The sequence below is a fragment of the Phalaenopsis equestris genome, unplaced genomic scaffold, assembly GCF_001263595.1.
Source record: "Phalaenopsis equestris unplaced genomic scaffold, ASM126359v1 Scaffold000002, whole genome shotgun sequence".
Classification (NCBI taxonomy): domain Eukaryota; kingdom Viridiplantae; phylum Streptophyta; class Magnoliopsida; order Asparagales; family Orchidaceae; genus Phalaenopsis; species Phalaenopsis equestris.
The window spans coordinates 65,094,608-65,114,055 of record NW_018164444.1 but is presented as its reverse complement, the minus strand read 5'-3'; the positions used below and the strand labels follow the sequence as shown (position 1 = coordinate 65,114,055).

Here is a 19,448-nt window from a genome sequence, read left to right as displayed (position 1 = left end):
CACCTTTTAATAATTTGATCACCCATAGTTACATTTTTGTCACTAGAGCTACTACTACTAAAATTTCATTCCATGTATTCAATTTTAGTTCTACTCAAACGAAGGCCTTTAAAATCCAAGGTAGACATCCATAATTCAAGTTTTTCCTGAGTTTTTTCTCTTGTCTTATCCACGAGAAGGATGTCATCAGCAAAAAAACATACAATAAGGTACATCCTCCTGTAAGTTTCCAGTAAGACCATGTATAACTAAAGCAAAAAGTTATGGGCTTAAAGCCGATCCCTGATGTAAACCAATAGAAATAGGAAAATATTTGGTCAATCCTCCTTTTGTTCGAACACAAGTAATAGTTCTTGTATACATATTTTTATTGACTTAAATATAAGTCATATTAACACATTTCAAGAACTCTCCAAAGGTTATCTCTTGGAACCTTATCATAAGCTTTTTCTAAATCAATAAAAATCATATTTAGATCCTCCTTATTTTCTCTGAACTTCTCCATCAAACCTCTCAATAAATGTATAGCTTCCATAGTAGACTTACCCGGCATAAATCCAAATTGATTATGAGAAATTTTTGTGATGCGTCTTAACCTATGTTTAATTACCCTCTCCCATAATTTTAAAGTATGACACATCAACTTAATTCCTCTGTAATTGACACACTCTTGTGCATCCCTTTATTCTTAAAAACGGGGACAAAAAAACTCTTCCTTTACTCCTCAGACATCTTTTTAGTTTTTAAAATAATATTGAGTTTAGTAAGCCAAGAAACTCCCAAATCTCTTAAATATTTCCACACTTCAATTGGGATATCATCAGGTCCTACAAACTTTTTACCCTTGCTTTTCTTTAAAGCCTGCTCAACTTCTTTTTTACTAATGTGATGGTAAAAATGAGATATTTTAATATTATTAACAATATTAAGATCACTAAGGTCGTTCATTTTTTTTCCGAAACTTCTTTAAAAAGTTTATCAAAATAACTCACCCAGCTATTTTGAATATTTTTTTCTAAGAAAAGCACTTTTGATTTTCAACTTTAATATACTTTACTTGAGTTAAATCTTTACTTTTATTTTCTCTTTATTTGGCTAGTTTATACATATATTTTTCACCCCTTTAGTATTTAATGTATTATAAAGATCACTAAAAGCAGAATTTTTAGCGTCACAGATTGTTCTCTTAGATTCCATATGGGTCGTTTGATATTTTTCTCAGTTCTTTAAGCTTTTACATTTAAACCAATTTTTATAACATAACTTCTTATATTTTATCTTTTCTTGCACATTATTATTCCACCACCAACTATTTTTTTTATAGAAAATTTTTCTTTTGATTCTCTAAGTACAATTTTTGTCACTGGTTTAATAGTTTTTGTTACTTTATCCCACAAAGAATTTGCTTCTTCAAGAACATCCCAAACTTTTAAATCTTGAATTTTACTCATAAAAATAATTTTATTTATGTCTTTTAGGTACCTCCATTTAATTCTACAATAATGATTTCTAGTATTCTTTATTTTACTACTCTTTATCTTAAAATCTAGAACTTACGATCGATGTTGAGTACTTAAATCCTCACTTGGAATGACCTTACAATCTTTACATTCTCAACGATCTTTTCTTCTCATAAGAAAATAATTAATTTGTGTTTTATTAACTTCATTCTTATAAGTAATAATATTTTCATCTCTTTTCTTGAATAAAATATTAACAATAACAAAATCTTACACTAAAGCAAAATCTATTATAGCTCTAACTTCTTCATTAATCTCTCCAAAATTGTAGTCACCATGAATATTTCTAAAATTTTCTACCACTCTACCGACATGTCCATTTAAATCTCCTCCAATAAAAATTTTTTCTTCAAAAGATATCATTTGTATTAAGTCTTCTAAGTCATTCTAGAATTTATTTTTAGAACCTATATCTAAACCTACTTGAGAAGCATAAACACTTATAATATTAAAAATTTTAGTATCAACAATAATCTTAGGGTTATAATTCTATCTCTAACTCTATTAATTTTTACAACATTATCTTTCAAACTCTTATCTATAATTACACATACCACATACCACATTTCTTATGTGACTCTTACCTGAATTTTAAAGTTGAAAACCTAAGTTATCAATCTTCTAAGCCTTTTCTCCAACCCATTAGTTTCTTGAACAGATAAGATATTTATCTTCTATGAATCATAATATCAATTAATTCCATTAATTTATGAATAAGAGTACATATATTCCAAGATCCTATCCAATATATGTTTTATGGACTAACTTATTTACCCGCATACGTCCGTACTGTGGGAACATTTGCGTATTTGATACTACACCAGGACGCCGGTATAGCAGCCCTTGCATTCACTTTAATCAGACCATACAATGTGTCGCTTCTAGGGGACGCCCTAACACTTAACAATGATCAAATTTTTTTAAAAAAATTTATGTCATGATTTTTTCGACAAGTTTTACGCTAGTTGTCAACTACCTAACACAACTCTCCACTTTTCACATCCGGGCTTGGGACCGACCGACAATGACAATGATCTTGTAAATTATGTTGAGGATAAATATATTTATTGCTTTCACATGTCATTGCCATTCTGCCTATTTGTATTGATTGGTTGCTGATTTAATTTTATTTTTTTATCTTTGGATATTAAAAACATTTGTACATCCTCAGCGTTGTTTACTTTCAAAATGAATTCCATAATGCTATTGTGACGTCTACATTTTCAATCTTCAATATGCTTGTAACAAGTTACTTCAGAATCTTAATATGTTTTTTATTGGTCAATGCAGAATAAGGATGGTGGTTTTGCAACTTACGAACTGACAAGATCTTTTGCTTGGTTGGAGGTTTGTATTCAACATGCATTTTGTCTCTTTTTTATTATTTATTCCTACTTTTTTCAAGGTTTGCTATTGTTTCATTTCTGCTATATTACTTTACGTAAGTTTTATTCTCCAACTATGTAAATTGAGATTCGGGTTCATGTCGAATGGTTATTAATCAAACAATTTCAAAATTGATTTTGCTATTTTTGTCAAACATTCTCTCTCACTATCTATACAATTATGTAACTTTCTTCTTACATGTTTACCCAAATGTACTTCTGAATTCTTAGACCTTCTGAGATTTATGATAGAAGTAAGATTATTTCTTTCATATAGCTCATAAGAAATCCTTGCGTACTTCATTTTCTTCATTTTGTGTGGAATATGAGAACCTTCTCGAATGTCAAACCTTTCAAATGTGTTAGAAGTAGGATTCTTAAGATATGTTTTTAAATGAAATTTTTTGTGTTCTCTTAGGTTTACTTGAAATTTTCAGTATTAAACTAAAAAAGTTGGTATTCATTTTCTGCTTTCTCCTGTTTGGGGTGTTGTAATCATTCTCTTTCAACTCGTGTTTTGATCTTGATTGAGTGTGTGTGAAACAGTGTTCGCACGACATTACTCTTCAAATTCACATTATTTCAAGTTCTTCATTTTTATTCTCTTACAAACGTACCAGAATTTCATCTTTGATTTCTAATGTTTATTGGGACCTTGATTGCTATCATTTGATATTAGGGCCATACAAATCCTGATATTTACACAAAAATCCTCCATCCACTCGAAAATTGAAACCCCCGCCTTTGACCAAATAAAAAATCTCCAACCCTGCAATTGGACAAAAGCCTATTTGGGGAGAAACCACCGTGTCACTAAGGAGGAATTTTTAAATATGTGTTCAAGAGCTTATCATAGAGGATATGCAATAAGAAAATTTTCAATTGTAATGCAGACTCACTAAATTTGAAAGTAAATAACAAAGAGAATTTACCAATAGCCATGATGGTGACGAATTGGGTAGAGAAGATGCAGAAAATTTCTTTCACCGAGAAGCCTCCTACGATGAGGAACCAATGCCTCATTGATTTTGTCACTGAGTATAAGTGCAGAGAGTGACTTTAGGTGTAGATGGGGTTACCAAATTTTGATAGCACTTATATCTGAATTAGCTGATTAAATAGCCCCAAATTATGAAACGAATCATTGATTATAAAAACATCCACATGATATAAAAGTCAACTTAGTGGTTTTCAAGCTCAAAAAGAATGTTTTTCTATGGTGGGAAATTTGAAGCGGCTAATGTAAAAGAAATAACAACATCGTAATGTGATCTTGGATGAAGAGGTAATAGCCATTCAACACACTATTGGCATGATGTCTTATATCTACAAAAAAATTAAACAACTCATACTGAAATATGAGTTAGTGGAACTAGAGGTGAGTATTGTGATATGATATTTTGAAACTTTAAGTCCATTTGTTGGCGACATGATGTAGTTATTGGTCTTTACATCATATGGAAAGATTAGCCCTAAAGGTGGAGTAACAACACAATAACATCAGGACAACACTACTCTTCAGGCAGGGTTTGGCCTTGAGATCGAGTAACAAGAACATAACTTTTGGAAGAACAAAATCTGCCCAACTGGAGAAGAAATCAGTCCAAGGTGGGGAAATGAATGATCATAAGATGACATCTATGTCTTCATGCTAGAAATGTAGCTATAGACATTTTGCCTTCAATTATTCAAACAAAAGATTGATTTTTTTCATTGAGGATGAGGGCTTTTGAAGAAGTAGATAATGAAGATTTATGAGAGGATTTGAATGAGGATGAGTATCAGCTCTTCATCAGTAATGGAGAAATGTTAGTGGTGGAAGATCTCTCCAAAATTGAGCCCAAGAGAAAGCAACGGTGGCTTTGGCACTTTATTTTTTGTATCCATTAAAGGAAACTGTGTAGCCTCATCATTGATAGAGGCCATTGTGAGAATTTAACGTCAACCTAAATTGCAATTAAAAATTGAGCTTCAGTACTAGAAATATTCACAAGTCTGCATGCAAAAACCTACAGTGTTCACTGTTTTTGCAAGAATAAACTCTGCCCCACTCGAGGAGAAATCAGTCCATGGTCGGGAAATGAATGATCATACATAACATCTAAGACTTCAAACTAGAGCATGTAGCTATGAACATTTTACCTTTCAATAATGGAGAGATGTTAATGGTTTGCTATTTCTCCAAATTGAGCCCAAGAGAAAACAACAACGGCTTCGGTACTATATTTTTCGTATCCATTAAGGGAAGTTGTGTAGTCTCATCATTGATAGAGGCAATTGTAAGAATCTAATGTCTACCCAAATTGTAGGTAAATTAAGCTTCACTACTAGAAATATTTGCAAGATTGCATGCAAAGATTTGCAGAGTTCACTATTTTTGTCTAGAATAATTTTGACAAGTCTGCATGCAACCTCATACTCTTGTCACACTTTGTGATGATTCTATTCATGTGTTCAACCACACCATTTTGATGTGATGTCTTTGGAACAATGAACTCATGCTTTATTCCTTCTGATGCACAATAGCTCTTGAATCTTTGATCACGATGCTCGTCACTATTATTTGATCTGAGACACTTAAACCTCAAGCCTGTTTTATTCTCAACTATGGCCTTCTACTTCTTAAACACCCCACTCCTTTCTGGTATGATCATCAATGAAAGTGACAAAGTATTGAGAACCTCTAATTGAATGAAGTGGAATATGACCCCATACATCAGTATGCACTAACTCTAGCTTTTTGAACTTCACATTTGACTCATTTTTGGAGAAAATAACATTCTTTTGTTTACCGTGGACACAAGCTTCACAAAAATCTAACTCTATATAGTTTAAACTATGATGTTTGTTCTTAGAAAGTATGGACTTTATATATTTCTCACTCATACAGTCAAGCCTGTGAAGCCAAAAATCTGCATCAATCTTTGTTCCAACTACATCAATTTTTTTAGACATCTCATTGATCAGATGAAGAGTCAACATTGCCTTGAGCCATCATCATTGCCCAGTTGGTTGTCTTTCAAAAACTACCTGCGTGAAATTAGTCACATACCCTGACCTTGCAAGGTAGCTCACCAAGATCAAACTTCTCTTTAAACATGAAACATGGCTAACTTCATTAGGCTTTCAGACTGTTCCAATAGACAATTTGATATCATATCACTATTTCCAATAATAATGCGGACCTTGTTATCTTCCATAGATCACTTCCAGTGTAGTTTTTAAGCACCTCTTTTTGGGGCATGCATAAATAGGAACTCCTGAATCTACTATCCAAGATTCAATGTTATCTAGGGAGAAAACTAGGGAGTCAACTATGGAAACATTTATAGATATCTTCCTATCTGGACCTCCACGACCAACCTTTAGAGTTTTGTATTCCTTCTTGCAGTGACATTTCTTCTTGCAGTTCTAACATTCATCTTTGTTTTGTGAACTTATTCATTCAGTACTAACCCGACCACATTATCATCAAATTTTAACTTCATGTTACTTGAAGAGTTCATAACAGTGACTAGTCCATGACAACTTTCTAACAATAAAGATAAAAGTAACTGTGTTCTGCCCTCATCATCGAACTCTATGCACACTGAACACTATTGGTTTGTCACAGTGTTGAAATTATTCAAATATTCTACCACCAAACTACCATCATTCATCTTAATATTGAGCAACTATTTCATTAAAAAAATTTTATTTGAAGTCAAGGGCTTTTCATACATCCTTGTTAGTGTAGTCATGAAATCTATCATAGTTCTTATTCACAATTTTTAAAGCAACATGTGAAAAGTGAGTTGAATTGAACCTATAGTTGTTTGATCAAACAATTTTCATTTGTCCCTAGCTGATCTTGCCATCGAACTTGATGCCCACAAAACATAACTGGTTTATCACAGTGATGAAATTATTTAAATATTCAATCACTAAACTACCATCTATCATTTTCATATTGAATAATTTCTTCATTAGAAAATTTTTTTTAAGCTGAGGGCTTTTCATACATTCTTGTTAGTGTATCCATGGGATCTATCATAGTTTTCTCATTCACAATGCTAAAAGCAACATATTAGAAAATTTAGTCAAATCGAACCTAGAATTGTTTGATCAAACAACAACAACAACAACAAGCCTTCATCCCACTAAATGGGGTTGGCTACATGAATTCTTTTTCACCATTGCGTCCTATTGAGTGTCATATTTTCATTTAATTCTAATAAATTAAGATCAATTTTTATACAATATACCCAAGTCTTTCTCGGTCTATCTCTTCCTTTCTTAAGATACTCTCCGAACCGAATCATCAAGTGGTCGATGTTTAATGTGACCAAACCATCTAAGACGACTCTCTCTAATTTTATCCTCCACTAAAGCTACACCAACTCTATCACGAATATATTCATTTTGCATTTTGTCTCAAGTGTCAAGCCACTCAACCACCTAAGCATTCTCATCTTGGCAACACTTAACTTTGTTTTATGCTTCTTCTTTAAAGGCTAACATTCTACGCCATAGAGCATTGCAAGTCTCACCGTCATCTTATAAAGTTGTCCTTTCGGTCTAAGTGTACTTTTCTATTACTCAACTTTGTTTGATCAAACAGTTCCAATTTTTTCAGTCATCAATTTAGGCTTATTGGTGATTCCTTCCAATGGCAATTATAATTTTTTTTGATACAGTACATCTTCAATTTGTATTTTCCACAACACTAAGTTCGTAACATTAAAATTATCCACCTTGTACCTACTCGAATGAAAGATCTTTGGAAAACTATATTTAGATACCCCTTGTTATGGTTTAAGATAAATACGAAACATCAATTCGACTGGTCCGAAACAAAATGCTTGAACGAAAGCGCACACAAAAGTAATTCCAGAAAAAAATTGCAAATAACACCAAGATTTAATTTGAAAAAAAATCTGAGAATAGAAAAAAATCACAAAATCACACCACACAAAGAAATTCACTATGAAATGAGGTGAAATTGTACAGATTTCAAACTCAAGCTTCTCTACTCTTCTGGAACTCATGAACGCTCCTTTCCTTTCTCTTTCGCACAAGAGAACTAACAGAAATTCAACACCAACTCGCAACATCACTTCACAGTATTTTCACACACCTTCCTCTGTGAGGAAATACGAAACTTAAAGTCTAAAACTGCCAAAATCGGTTACGAACCTTGGCGCCATCCTCGGATGCGGAGTTTATGGGTTCTCTGTTCCAGAGGAAAATAGTCTTCTGCTGAGTGCTCTTATTGGTGACGAGTTTTTGCCTGGGAATCTTTGGTTGGGCGTCTGCTTTGGTGTTGGTTTGCCTGCTACCAGGCGTAGGGCCCCCCCTGGGTGTTGGGTTGCCCGCTGATTTGTTCCTAGGTGCTTTTCCTTACCAATTAGGCTCCACACATAACTCTTATCATCCCCTAATGATTCAAATATGTCGACCATAGCAGGTCACTCTACTAATCATTCTATCTTAGACAAGTTTACCCTCGTTAGTAGCCCTATTGAACCAAATGGGCTCCACTACAATTATGTTCACATACCTTACTAGATGCATATCTACCTACAAACTACCAAATTCAAAGTCAATATGCATATGGGTTACTTCTAGTGAAATATGTTAAACTCTTATAGCTAACCTTGTGTTTAATCTGCCTAGAGTTGTGCTATAAACTAATATTCTCTTCTCTATGTATTAGTTAATCCAACTCTCTCTAAACAAGGAAAAATGAATAAAAAAATAAAGTCACCCTTTTTGTCAATTGAGCTCAAATAGTCTATCAAAGTTCCAAGTCGACTAAAGGCTATAAAATAAGCCCTTGTTAATGATGATGGGTAAAATATTTTTCGAGCATAGAAGCAAGAAGCCTCTAGCATCTTTCCTTTATATTGGAAAATTCAATGTCAACTCTACCCAATAAGGTCTATGCCCTTATGCCCCCCATAAACTCTACTAAACTAAGCAACCCCAAATACGAGATGACGATTACATTGGCATCATATCTCAATTGAAAGAATTCTAGCCTCCAAATCCTAAATAAACATATTTTCTAGCCTCCAATACCACTAACCCCTAATCTCCCCCACTCTCGACAATAAAAGTCCCTTTTATAAAATGGTCTATACGTATACCCTTACAAACATATATATAAATAGTAAAATCTATAAAAAAAAAAGATAAATAAGCCTTTAAATTAAAAATATTAAAAAAATATCCATCACTTTGTGTTGAGCATAATTCTACCTTTTGCAATGCATTAAGATTAGTCGTCGGAACCAATTTAAATTGAACCAATCTAAGGTATTTTACTTCATTTGCTTGCTTAACATTTTCACTTAGTTTAAACTTGTAAATCTCCATTAGGGAGGTGGGGGTTCGGTTAGATTAAAGGAAAATTATAAGAATTAATTTTCCATAAGGTGGAAGGATCAATGGAACATAGATTGCATGGATGAAGTGGAAATTTACTATTGGAAAGACACTAGAAGAATTATATTTTTTTATAAATTAATTTTGAGGGAGTTAGAAGGGAGTGTGGGAGTTTTAATTTTTGTCTAACCAAATTGATTTTTCCACATAAAATTAGAAAAAAATAAATTCTTTATTTTGCTGATATCAAATCAAAGCAATACAACACCGACAACTCACACAAATATATAAAAAATGAGCATCTACAATTCAAGGGGTAGGTGGTCTTTCCCAAATCCTACAATTCGAGAGGTAGGGGATCTCTCCCAAAATGTAACCCTAAGACTCAAGACATCAATCTCGCACATAGCATTCACCTTAAACATATTAGCCCTATTTATACTAAACAATAATAAATAACAAAAAAACAAAATTATTCTTTGGCGCAAAAAAGATTAAATTGCCCTTAGGTTCCGACATAACAACACTCTCCCAAAAAGACATTGTCCTCAAGGTGGGACAAAAGAAAACTACTATTGGTTCTAGTCGTCTAGATTTCCTGCAGCATCATCATCTAATAATTCTTTCCATTTGATTAGAAATTCATATTGACCTCATAAGTTCAAAACATCAGCTTGTGTACATCCTTCAACCGCATGTAGATTTTTTGGAACCTTGCCTTCAAGTTAATTTTGGAGAACATCGTAACCCAAACAACTCATCTCAATAACTCATTGATCTTCGGAATTCGAAATTTATCAGTTACTGTTTATTTATTCATTGTCTGATAATCCATGCAGAGATACCAACTCGCATCTTTAGCAAGGTTGTGCTAGAGAAGGAGTTCACACTAAACTATATGATCCTAGCCTTTGTCATCTCTTGAATCAATCTCTCGATCTCGTCCTTTTGTACTTAACGATTGCGATTTGGGGCGCACATTGATGGGAGAAACCCTAAGTTTCAGAGTTATTACATGCTCGAATCTGCTCCTAATTCCTTTTCTCGACCCCACGACTTCATATCCGCCTAAGGTTACGACTTTGTCTGATACCGTGCCAATCCTTTTGATCGCTACCCTTCACGTCCCACAAGATGTCGCTCGATCTCATAATGTGCTAAGGTGGTTTTGTGTAATTTTTTTCATCATTTCTTCTAAGGTCGTAAATCTCCTCTCAAAACACCCCTCCATAGACTAGAACCACCCGTCCAGGGACAAGGAACAATCTTCTATTTCATATTTTATTTGGCTCACATCTTCCTCTAATTTTTTACTCCAAATCATCCACTTTTTTTGCCGCCATTACTCCCAAATCACTTTTCGATCATAAAAGCTTTTACTAAACTCACAACGAATTCTTGTACGCCATAATCCTGAGTAAATCACAAGGTTTGGTCATAAGCGACAGTGGCGTGGAACTTTGGACTCGGGTTCGACGAATAACTCCTGCACGCCTCGCGGGACTCTGGACGTTGTGATCCCTAAACCTCTATACGCAGGTTCGACTTTAATCTCTAGACATCACACAAATCTTCAAAAAGCAACGATTCTAAATTCTTTTATGCGGGTTGGCATATAACTGGATATTGTGATCCTTTGTTAGCCTTCGCTGTCTCACAACAAATTATTGTACACCGCATTCTTGGTAGTGAGGGTTCGATACTTCAGTAAGATATGATCTGTCGTTGTCGTTGATCTACCAGAAATCAAAAGCTCTGATACCAATTTGATACGAATCGAATTGATTTTTCCATAGAAAATTAGAACAAAAAAAATTGTCTTTATCAAATCAAAGCAATACAACGCCAACAACTCATACAAGTACATAAAAGATAAGCACCTACAATTTGAGAGGTAGGAAATGTCTCCCAAACCCCGTCCCTAAACTCAAAACAATAATCTCATACATAATCCTTGCACTAAACATATTAGCTCTATTTATATTAAACAATAATAAATAATAAATGATTAAATTGTCCTTAGGCGCATAAAAGACTAAATTGCACTTAGGCGCTGACCTAACTGAAAGATGGGATGAGATATTGACATTTTCTAATTAAATTGCAAATTCTATTTTCAAACAAAAACTAGTTGCTTTATGGAAAACTTAGATATTAACTTGCTTCAATTACAAGTGGTTTCTATTTACTTGAATTTAATTAAATGCCAAAAAAACTGTTGATGCCTCGTGCGTTTTATCTCAATGGAAGTCATGATATCACTGATAGATAATTGGTCTATTATGTCTAAAAAGTGCTAAATAATTACTATGCCGTGTTTGTATACATTGTCGCAATAACCCTTGTAAAAGTTTTCCTTGAATAGACCAAAGACATGGTATGGAGATTTACAACGATTTGCCTAATTACAGCATATCAATCCGTACATTTATGAGCTTAATCTTTTAAATCTATTTTTTGACATATTTATGACTGCAATTTTTGAGATAGACAATGGAATAATGATAGGAGTATAGATATTGAAAATTTTTCTGAAATGCTGGTATTTCTTTTTTCAGATTATCAATCCCGCTGAGACATTTGGAGACATAGTTATTGACTATCCGTAAGAAATTTAGACAATTTTAATGAATTTGATACTTTTTAATTATATCTCGGTATGCCAAACTTTATTGGCAGATATGTGGAATGCACATCAGCATCAATTCAGGCTTTAACAGCATTCAAAAAATTATTCCCTGAACATCGAAGAAAAGAGATAGATAATTGCATTCAAAAGGCTGCTCATTTCATTGAGAAGATACAGAAACCAGATGGTTCATGGTTTGTGCTCAATTCTTTATTTGGTAGGGATGTTTTAGGCTGTAATCGTTAAAAATTTTAGATAAGTGTAAAAATAGTCTCCCAGCTGTTTGTAATGGGTCATTTTAGTTTAAACATCTATAAAAGAATCAATTTAGTCCCACACTCTTTTACTATACAATGAAATAGTCCCCACGAATGACTATTTCAATCCCAATTTAAAGATTCTAGGGACTAATTGACACATTTTGATATACTGTGGGACTTAAATGCCCCATGTAAATAGTTAGGAGACTATTTTGACACTTTACTAGATACTCTTACATACCGAGGCCATATGCACTACATTCAACATTATGCATCATTTTTTCATCATAGTGAAATTGCATTTTAACAGCTGCGCAATTGTTTACAGGTATGGTTCTTGGGCTGTTTGCTTCACTTATGGAATATGGTTTGGAGTGAAGGGACTAATTGCAGCTGGAAAATCATATCAAAATAGTCCTTCTATCCAAAAAGCATGTAATTTCCTGTTATCTAAGCAACTAGCTTCTGGTGGTTGGGGGGAGAGTTATCTTTCTTGTCAAGATAAGGTAATCTTTACCTGATTTATTTTTTCCTCTATTCATGTAATTCCAATTTACTTTGTAATCTCCTTTTTCTCTAATCTTGTGCTGTTCTGGTTTCACGAGATTCATATCAGTTCATCATCTAGGTTGATAGAAGAAACTAATTATGTGGGTTCCATTCTTGAATATTAAGTATTATATATCATTCCTCAACAAAATAAAGCTAAAGTAATATTGAAGAGGTATAAATTAGTTGTTCCTTATTTTCTTTGTGTCTAAATTGTTTTTGTTTTATATACTGTTGTAAATAACATTATAGTGCTTCATTTCTGTCGTTATGAAGAAAATGGTTTATATCGGCCTAATGTTCCTATTGATCTATTAATAAATGTTTTCATAGATTTACTAGCATAGCATCTTTGATAGGTTAAACACGGTATGATTTGAAGTTTTTTACATATCAGTTCATCATCTAGGTCATAGAATAAACTAATTATGTGGGTTCTATTCTTGAATGTTAAGTATTATGTATCATTCCTCAACAAAATAATTTGAGCTACAGTAATATTGAAAATGTATAAAGTACTCGTTCCTTATTTTGCTCATGCCTATATTGTTTTTGTTTTATATATACTATTGTAAATAACAGTGTAGTGCTTCATGATTTATGAAGAAATTGGTTTATATCTGCCCAATGTTCTTATTGATCTATTAATAAATATTTTCATAGATTTATTAGCATAGCATCTTTGATAGGTTAAACACATGATTTGAAGTTTCTTATAGAATTTGCCACCTCAAGCTCAAGTGTTGCTCAAATTTACTCGCACGTAGAGCATCTCTCTTAGTATTCCTCATAGTGTTCACAAACAACATAGACGAAGCTACTTTAAGCCCCACACAAGTAAAATATGTTCTTATTCTGATGATGATAAGATATTGATGGATTATGCTTCTCCATACGGTTATTATTAAGAAGTTGAAGCAAAAAGTTTTTCTAACTTTTGATGTGCCAACCAATGAACAGCACTTTTGCTGCTCGAGCTCATTAAAGGGGTAATATCCCAGATTTTTTTTTTGATGCTTTAGGTAAGATACACTCTTAAACATTGTAGTATTTTTTCATTTCCTTGGAATTTCTAAGTTAAACAAGCCCATGCTTGAACACACTTAAGGTGGTGACTTTTCTAGAAAATTGTACCAAGTAGAAAAACATCTTGATGGACTTGAGTTACAGGTGTGACAAATGGTATTCAGCACAATACAATTTCTCCGACTTAGGAGAGCAAACAGTTAGGACAATACGGGAGACACTTATTGAACCCATTAAGCCTACAAATACATAAAGAATGCTTGCAGACACCACATGATGTAAGAAATATTTAAGAGGTTGTTGCCAAGTGAATTTTTAACAATGTATAAATTTGATCAAATATATGCAAACAAGTCCTTTAAACTTCTCTATTTCAGTTATATACTAAAGTCAAACCTTTGATGATTTTGGCACCCTTCATCCCACCTATAGAATGAAGTCCTTACCAACTTAGTTAATGTAAGCAGACATAGGATGGAAATGTTTATTTTAATCTCAAATCTGAACTTTGGTCCTTCCAAAATTGCAGTTGCGCTGTTTTTGATTTCCTATTAATAAGCTGAATACCCATTCTGAATGATTTGACCTGGAGTTAAGTTTAAAGTTGCTTGGTTCATGATGAGACATCATAAATTTTTTTAATTTATACAATCTTTCTTTTTTTACATATGTGGTACTAAAAAAGTTCTTTCGGTTGCTTTACCTCTTTGGTTACATTTGGTTAATGAGTCAACTGGCGTGACAAATGCAACTGAGTGGCTGTCAACAAGAACTGCAACGATTCAAGAATTAGTAAATTTGGTCAGTTTTATTTTTGGTAATATGACTAAATCAATAGAATGTTGCAACATAATTTATGAGTTATTATTTGGTCAATTGATGTATATTAGTTAATTTTAAGATTTTGTTCTAATTGTTAAAACTCCAAACCCAAAAATATCATTGAAATATATTCTTTTGAACTAAGTTCTTTGAGTTCTAGATTTCACTCACTCTTCCTTGCAAACTATATGCCTTGATCAACATTTCCTTCACTAACTTCATTGATGATTTGGTTATATGCTTCATATTATATATGATAAAAATAAGGAAGATTTGCATACATGCCACATAATTACTATGTATTTACCTGTCTAACACCTAAACTTCGGTAGTTACATTTCTACCACTTCATCTATGCATGAAAATGTGTATTTTGCTTTTTAAAATTTATTGATAGTGATATTTTTAAAGATTTGAGTGTTATAAATTTAAAAATCAAAGTTTATATGTAAATTTATAAGAATTGAGTGGTTCATTATTCAGTGATCCTCACTTCATTGACAAGTTCATGCCAGCTTGATGTGGTAAATTGACACAAAAGCACAATGAATGATTATTCAAATATTAACTGAATTTGGGTTTAAGCCTAAGCTTGACTGAATTATTATACTTATAATATAAACTTTTCTTTAACTCTTGTAATCAGGTGTACACAAATCTTGAAGGATGTCGGTCTCATGCAGTAAACACGGCATGGGCCATGTTGGCCCTAATAGATGCTGGACAGGTCAGTACAATCTCTTAAATTATTCAACTGCATCTCATTTATATTTCCTTTTGTGATAATAAAGCTTCAGTTTATATTTAATATTTTTTTTCTGAAAAGTCCTTGTAGTTTTATTTATAAAATAAAATATCGGGTAACACAGAAAATAATTCTGTTAAGCATTCGTAGCAATTGATTTCTCATTTTAAGTTATCACGTTACATATTTTATGAATCATATTAGACTCTGTTCATCACAAATTATTGTTATCTAAAAGCTTCTTTGATTATATGCTCCATTTATTATCTTCAGTTCTTATGCTGAATAATTTTATGACATTATGATGTATCTAAAGCTTAGCATATCGAGATTTGGAATAAGGAACTATGCACCAATTCCTGAAAATAGAAGTTTGAAGCATGTATATTATTGAGATTTATGATTTCTTTCATTGTCGTAAAATCGTATGATCCTTGCGAAGTTTGTAAATAGACATAAAAACTATGAGGCAAAAATCTGAAGGGGACAATATTAGAAATCTCAAATTTTTATGTAAGTCAAACAGAATGTATACATTAAAAAATTTGCAATCATAATATTCCATCTAAAATTTTTGCTTTTTGTGTTTTCATCTAAATCTTTCTTATTTTTCCCCCCTTAAACAGGCTGAAAGAGATCCGAAGCCATTGAATCGAGCAGCGAAAACCTTGATTAACATGCAACTGGAGAGCGGCGAATTCCCTCAGCAGGTACCAATTAAATTTATTAACAAAAATATGATTTAGGGATTGATTTAACTTGAATGTAGCCAAGCACTAAAAAAATGAAACTTAAATGCAAGGTCACGTTAAATCGAAATTTTTTGCATTCTGTCACTTTTCATCACGTTCCGTCTTTATTATGACTGTTAATAAATTTGAATGAGAGACGAATTTAAAGGATTTATTTTATTATCGACAAGCTCCATCTCCGTCACAAGATTTATTGGATTTAAATCCTATTTAATGTAAATAATAGTAATAGCCAAACACGGCCTAAGAAGACATCTATGCGACATTTTTTCGTCATTTTTTTATTTTTCTGAAAAAAAAAATTATGCAGAATTGGTCTTATGGTTCTCAACAGAAATCAATGAATAACAGAGTTTTTAATTGTGATCATGCAAATGATGATGATGATTTAGTGCATTATTGAAGTATTTAAAGCCTTACCTGACGTGTTGCAGGAAATTATGGGAGTTTTCAACAGAAACTGCATGATCAGCTATTCAGCATATCGCAACATCTTCCCCATCTGGGCACTCGGAGAATACCGCACTCGGGTTCTGAAGGCAAGCAATTAACATAACTTCATGTCTGAGATAAACAGCTCCTCGAACCTCATGCTTCTATCTCTTCAAAAGCATCTCTCTTGGATAACAATAATGTAATATTTTAATGAAGTAAAATATATTAAAGATTCCGTTTTAGAGCTTTGAGAATGTGTTTAAGAATTAGACTTAGGAACTAAGTTTTCGGGTGCAGAATCTGCTGTTGAACGTTAGGATCTAGCACTTCGGCAGCTGTCCAGACTGAAAATAGCGGTTGAATGTCGAAACGGAAAATGTATGTGATAGGAAAAGGTTCTACCACTTGTTATTAAGCAAGATACAAAGACATTACTTGCAAAAGAAAGATGATACAATATTCCTTAGAGCTGAAATCAGAAAATACAATCTCGAAAATACACTACTAAATTAGCTGTCTCAAGATAATAAAATACATATTATATAAAAATTCTCTATCAGTAAATAACTTAATTAGAAGTAAGTAAATAATCAATAGTTAAACAGGAGGAAAATTGAGCTAGAATTAGAAAATCTGGTGGGTTTTGTGCCTGGTCGGCGCCTGTGATAGCGGGATTCCACAATTCTACAAAATTGCATGGAGTCATGTGGAATCAGAGGCTCTTATGTCATTCTCCTGAGTTAGGAAAGCATTCTGCTTGGAGGCTTTTGAAATCGACCCACCATTACCATAACAAAATCGCCACCTTCCTATATTAGGGCAATCTCACTCTAAAATCTATACTCATGTCCATCCCAAATAACTTTGAAATACATAATGTCATTTCAAAGTTTGATTTGATATAATAAAATAGTTGTCTTTTTTTAGCACAGTTGGAGCTTTAACTGTGCGTAAACAAGTATTGTCACGAATCAAGCAACAAACCATTAAGCTTGTAACTTCTCCCACTCATCATACTCTTGGGTGCATTCAATATTCGACGAACAAGTTTGTTTGGAGGAACCGACCAATTAATGAAATATATGACACATTGAATCTCTATCAGTGGCGATAATCAAGGAGGTAAACATTCAGTTAGAACTTCTGACAACTTTCTCAAGATAGAGTAAACTTCACTTCAAATTTTTGACATATCTGATATTCAATAACAAACTGTCGGGTATTGATTTTTCGTCATGGTAAACTTCATTGTGGAATGAATATACTTCCTTCTCTTGATTCGGAGAGTCACTGTTGTAGCTATAAGTGGCCTCTTAAGATTGTCTTCTCTCAAAAGTGATTAATATTTGTTGCAGTTGGAGAATTTTTTGAGGTGTCCTGCAAAGTAAGTTCTCAAATACATTTTTGAGTGTTTCTCTTAGGCATCATTATGTCCTTTTCTCCTGATAAGGGTTTCGACGGATGTATGATTGCGAATTAAGAATGGTCGGGGGCTTAGGTTTTGATGATTTTTGTCGGGGTGGATTTTTGGTGGAGGTATGAAGAATAGCTTTTAAAAATTTAGGCTTAGGGTTAGGAATTGTAGTATGAACAATTAGGGAATTAAATCTATGGAAGATTTTAAGTTCTTTGGATTTTTTATATGCGCAGAGATTGTCGGGCTCTAATATTAAATGATATTGTGCTAGGACTCCTATAAGGTGTTTAAGAAGTAGATTTAGTGGGGAACGGACTGTGGAAAAATTTAAGGAAGTAAAAATATGGGGTATCAACGGCATTTGGATGGGGCATGAGCGTACAACAACAGCAATTTGTTGTTGGATAGTAGGCTCGAGCTCAGACACACCACTTGCATGCAAAAGAAAAAGAAGATACAATACTTCTTAGAATAGAAATAAAAAAAAATACAATGTTCAAAATACCAAAAATTTACTGGACATTTATTGATTTAGAAAAAGCTTACGATAAGGTTCCAAGAGATATCCTTGGGAGAGTTCTTGAGAAGAAAGGTGTTGATATGACTTATATTCAAGTCATTAAAGATTTGTATGCTAGAGCTGTTACTTGTGTTCGAACTGGAGGATTGACCAAATATTTTCCTATTTCTGTCAAATTACAACAAGGATCGGCTTTAAGACCATATCTTTATGTTTTATTTATGAATGGTCTTACTGGATATTTACAGGAGGATGTACCTTGGTGTATGTTTTTTGTTGATGATATCCTTCTCGTGGATAAGATGAGCGAAAAAGCCCAGGAAAAAACTTGAATTATGGATGCCTACATTGGAGTCTAAAGGCCTTCATTTGAGTAGAACTAAAACTGAATGCATGGAATGTAATTTTAGTAGTATTAGCTCTAGTGACAAAAATGTACCTTTGGATGATCAAATTATTAAAATGTGTGAATGATTTAGATATCTTGGGTCTATTGTTCAAAGCGATGGTGATATAAATGGTGATATAGATGGTGATATAAATGGGGATGTTAATAGTAGAATTTAAGTTGGTTGGTTGAAATGGAGGAATGATTTGGGCCTTTTGTGTGATGGAAAAGTACCTCTTAGACTGAAAGGAAAATTTTATAAGAGGGTAGTGAGACCTGCAATGCTCTATGGTGTTGAATGTTGACCTTTATAAGAGAAGCATAATATTAAGTTAAGTGTTGTTGAGATAAGAATGATTAGGTGGAGTGGTTTTACACTTAGAGACAAAATACGAAATGAATATATCTTTGATAGGGTTGGTGTAGATTAGAGAGTATCTTAAATAATTTAGTCACATTAAACATCGACCATCTGATGATCTGATTAGGAGATTAGATGTTTTAGATTCGACTTATGTTAAGAAAGGCAGAGATAGACCTAGGAAGATTTGGGCTTATTGTATAAAAAAGGATCTTAATTTATTAGAACTAAATGAAAATCTTACACAAAATAGGACTCAATGGAGAAAAAAAA

General features: G+C 33.0%; 1 protein-coding gene across 3 annotated transcripts in view; it reads left to right on the top strand.

The window, feature by feature from the left end:
* The window catches only part of LOC110039035 (cycloartenol synthase), a 56,436-nt gene extending 39,534 nt beyond the window's left edge, over positions 1-16,902 (top strand). Inside the window, exons 12-18 of one of the 3 annotated variants that reach the window (XM_020743994.1) lie at positions 2,811-2,867; positions 11,830-11,876; positions 11,951-12,094; positions 12,489-12,666; positions 15,204-15,284; positions 15,929-16,012; positions 16,489-16,902. In XM_020743994.1, the coding sequence (XP_020599653.1) occupies positions 2,811-2,867; positions 11,830-11,876; positions 11,951-12,094; positions 12,489-12,666; positions 15,204-15,284; positions 15,929-16,012; positions 16,489-16,605 (708 nt within the window). In that variant the 3' untranslated portion in view covers positions 16,606-16,902. The remainder of the gene's footprint in view (positions 1-2,810; positions 2,868-11,829; positions 11,877-11,950; positions 12,095-12,488; positions 12,667-15,203; positions 15,285-15,928; positions 16,013-16,488) is intronic. The other 2 variants (XM_020743982.1, XM_020743990.1) reach the window with 2 other exon arrangements.
* The last annotated feature ends 2,546 nt before the right edge of the window (positions 16,903-19,448 follow it).